The sequence below is a fragment of the Nicotiana attenuata genome, chromosome 6 (assembly GCF_001879085.1).
Source record: "Nicotiana attenuata strain UT chromosome 6, NIATTr2, whole genome shotgun sequence".
In the NCBI taxonomy this organism is placed as follows: domain Eukaryota; kingdom Viridiplantae; phylum Streptophyta; class Magnoliopsida; order Solanales; family Solanaceae; genus Nicotiana; species Nicotiana attenuata.
Window position 1 is genome coordinate 8,899,270 of NC_031994.1, and position 3,880 is coordinate 8,903,149.

Below are 3,880 nucleotides of genomic sequence, written 5' to 3' on the forward strand. Positions count from 1 at the left end.
CAAATTTCCGCTCAACTGCTTTGTTAAAACCTGTTAGCGTGATGCACCGTGGCACTATCCTGTCCTCGAGCTTTATTTGGGAGAGAACTCGGGGATGGCTGATGCACATGCCGCTTCCATCATCGACCATGATACGTTTTACATCGGTATCAAAAACACGTAAAGTAATGACAAGGGCGTCATAGTGAGAAAAGACCAAACTGTGGGCATCCGTTTTATCGAAGATGATACTTTCTTCGAGTTCGTCATACCTTTCGTGGGTGATTGACCGCTTGAGCTTGTGAGTGGTGGTGAACTTCACACTATTGATGGATGCGTCGTCGCTTCCTCCGATAATCATTTGAATGGTTCGTACTGGGGAAGGTGGTTTGGGCGGCCCCTTATGTTGTTCTCACCCTCGGGCGAAGTTGGCCCTCTCTCGATCGCTCATCAACTCTTTTAGGTACCCTTGGTGAAGCATGTTCATGACCTCCTGTCTAAGGGCGATGCAGTCCTCGGTCTTATGACCCCGTTCCTGGTGGAATTCGCAGAGGGCATTTGACTTTCTGGTGCTGGGTCGGACTTCATCTTCTGTGGACATTTTACCTTTGGGCTAAGCTTTTGCAATGAGTAGACTATTTTTGAGGGAAAACACAAAAATTGTGAGCTGATAATAAGGGGGGCGTACCTCTTTCATTTCGGTGGATTCCCGTTCGCGGCCTGGATGGACCTTCATTGTGACGTGGAGGCGGCATGAGAGTGCCTCTGACGTAAGGCTGATGTCTTTCTCGATTAGATCGTGACCCTTCTAGATCTCTTCTGCTTTCGTTTCTTCGGTCTTTCCTAGACTCCATTTGGACCGAGGTTAGACGTTGAGTAGGTCCGTTAAAATCATCCTCGTCAGCTCTTACCTCGGCAAAGTAGGCGTTGTGTATCTTATCCCAACTGGTTGGAGGGTATTTCATGAGTCGGCTTAGCAACTTTTTGGTCGCTCGCGACCCACTTCTGCTCAGCCCATTTTGGACGGCGACCACCGCTATTCCTTTAGATAAATTCGGAAGGGTCATTCTTATACGGTTGAACCGGGCGAGAAAGTCCCTGAGTCCTTCGCTGGGTGATTGCTTGATGGCGAATATGTCGTTCACCTTTGCCTCTGCTTTCTTGGCCCCCACATGGGCGGTGACGAAATTGTCGACCATTTCCTCGAACATATCTATGAAGCGCGTAGGTAACTGCGAGTACCAAGTCTGGGCCTTGCCGGTCAGGGTCTCTCCAAACTTTTTCAGCAATATGGACGATACTTGTTCTTTTTCAAGGTCGTTGCCTTTCACTGCAGTAACATAGTGGGTCACATGATCCTCCGGGTCCGTCGTGCCGTCATACATTTTCAAGTATGGCGGCATTTTGAAAGTTTTTGGTATAGCATGTGGTGCGGCCTCGTCGCTATACGGTTGTTCCACAAACTAGCCAGCGTCCCGCTTTGGTAGGAGTTTTGAGGCGCCCGGTATCTTTTCTACCCTTTCTTGATGCTCTCTAATTCGGTCACGGAGTGCTTTATTCTCGTTCTCCGTCTCCTCCATTTTTCTAAGGATGGAGGAGAGGGCGTCATTACCTACATCATTAACAGAGTGCGTGATACATGTCGAGGGAGGTTGGGTGTGTTGCTCGTTGGTTGTCGTGGCGATGTTGACTCGCACACCCTCTCTGCTCACCCTCTAAGTGGGTTTGTCGAGTATATTGTTCAGTGTATTCGTTAGCCATGTTTGTAATAGCTTTTTCACCGCTGGTGGTGCTTCTTCCGTGGTGGACGTAGAGGCTCCCTTTCCATGAGAAGCGGTAACGCGGCCATGGGGGGGGGGGGGGGGGGAGGGAGGGTTGAATCTTCGCCTAGGTGAGGAGCTTGGTGTCACGTTCTCCTCGTCCTCTTCTCTCTTTTTCTTCCATTGCGTGCCATGTCAGGTTTGTGCAAACAACAAGATACAAGATTTTGCAAAGTTTTGTGCATTTTGTGTATTTTTTAGATCTAGAAAAAACTAACACTTTTAGCTAGAAAATCCCCAGACGACGCCAAAATGTTTGACCAAAAAGTGTTAAGCCTTTTTGTTAAACTAATTAAATAATTGATAATGGGTTAATTCTAGTTAAATATAATAAATCATAGATCCAAGATTAATGGATAGCAATAGTCTTAAACCGCATTCAAAGCTATTAAAAGACATAAAGATGTTTAATGATATTGTCATGAATGAATGGAGGGGTGAGGACAAACAATAAATATGATAAATGGCAATAAGCATAAATAGAGAGAATGATTCACCCAAATGTATAATGAGGTGGAGGATTCTGCCTCTGACAATGATGTAACATAACCAAACGTGGAAATATCAAATACTTTATTGGATCTGATGTGGGAAAGCTTGGACAAAACAACAAATCGAATCTTATGTAAAGATAGTATTTGTTGTTATTTGAGAGTCAACTTTTCTAGAGAGAGCTTATCAAGATAGAATATTGCATCCACTTCTTTCTCTCTCTATTCCTACTTATACGACATACCCCTTACCTACTGAAAGTACAAATACAGAGAATATTCCTCTGAATATTCCTTTAAAATATCTTATTGCTAAACTAGCCGCTTCGGCCGATCTGAGTGCTCGACCTCGGCATTGTCTACTCGGCTCACCAGTGTTGCTTCTCAAGCACGACCTTAGCCTAATTGATTCTTGATTTCCTTATTTCAGGCGAGGTCCCCTTGATCAGGTTTTGACCCATACAATGTGAAGTTTACACATTTACTCTTTTGGAAGAGGAAGTCTTAACCCTCTATTTTGCTTTTTTCATCAGCTTACCTTTTATCTTTTTATTTTGTTAGAATCGGTTTGAGGAATTAAAAGGAATTTGAGCCTTTAATTGCACTTCGACACGCAATAAAACATTATCATGATCAAATTTTAAGTAATAATTACGAATAAAAGTTGGACTAATAACGAATTTCTCAATCTTTAATATGAATATCTCATATATTGCTTTTTTCAACTTTCATCATTTTGACCATGTAAGGGGTGCACGGCACAACCAAAATGTCATGTTCTTCGTAACTTTCCTTCCTATATAGTACAGAATTTTTAATGTTATGCCGATAATAGTGTATCCAAACTGCATCATTAAAACAAAAGAATGAAAAGTAAAGAGAGGATACCAAATCCATAGCCCATGTTACTCATTCTTTGAGGATAAACTATTCCAGGGCTGGAGTTGATGTGTTGAAGTTTGAAAGAAAAATAAAAGTTGGCACCAAAGTCACCACTCACCAGCAGTTGGAAAAAGGATGTAAGATGCTGGTTGTCTTTACTAATAAATCTAGTAATTATCTACTAGGACTAGAATCGAATCAGGTCCTGCATTCGATTGAAGTCTGTATCAGCAAAGTTGGAATGGGGCCTTCTCTTTATTCAAGATCTAAGGAGGTATAAACTATAAACAAAAGTAGGAGCAAATTAACATTATCCTCACATCCAAACGAAAAGAGTGGTTAGTTGGACATGGACCACTTTAAACTCGAGTAAGCATGGCCCACAATATTCATAAGTGGTAACTGTAGCGGAAGATTGTGAGTTAACTAACATAACCACACATAAAAAATATAGAAGGAAAAAAATACAAGAGTTTAACGAGGTGAGGCTAATCCTACGTCCTCGTAGCAAAAGCAGAGAGGATTTTTAGTTTTGAATGAGAAAAATAGTACTCCGTACAAAGGATCTCTAATTACAACTCATATATATATATATATATAAATTCAAGTAGATACTAAACCTATAAGAGAATAATTCATCGAACCTACAAGGACAATGATTTTCCCAAACATACAATACAAGGACAATAGGTTTTCCGAACCTATTTA

At 41.8% G+C, this 3,880-nt stretch overlaps 1 protein-coding gene across 1 annotated transcript; it reads right to left on the bottom strand.

The window, feature by feature from the left end:
- LOC109227622 lies at nucleotides 463–1,382 on the bottom strand. The gene is made up of 2 exons (XM_019392819.1): nucleotides 668–1,382; nucleotides 463–614 (listed from the first exon to the last, which is right to left on the bottom strand). Exons 1-2 carry the CDS (start codon nucleotides 1,380–1,382, stop codon nucleotides 463–465), a joined length of 867 nt encoding a protein of 288 aa, XP_019248364.1.

Bases quoted from the DNA above. Each gene is read 5' to 3' on its own strand.
- LOC109227622 (XM_019392819.1), bottom strand. From the start codon at position 1,382: ATGCCGCCATACTTGAAAATGTATGACGGCACGACGGACCCGGAGGAT. The intron at 615-667 runs GTACGCCCCCCT...CCTCAAAAATAG, and splicing joins AATCCACCGAAATGAAAGAG to TCTACTCATTGCAAAAGCTT.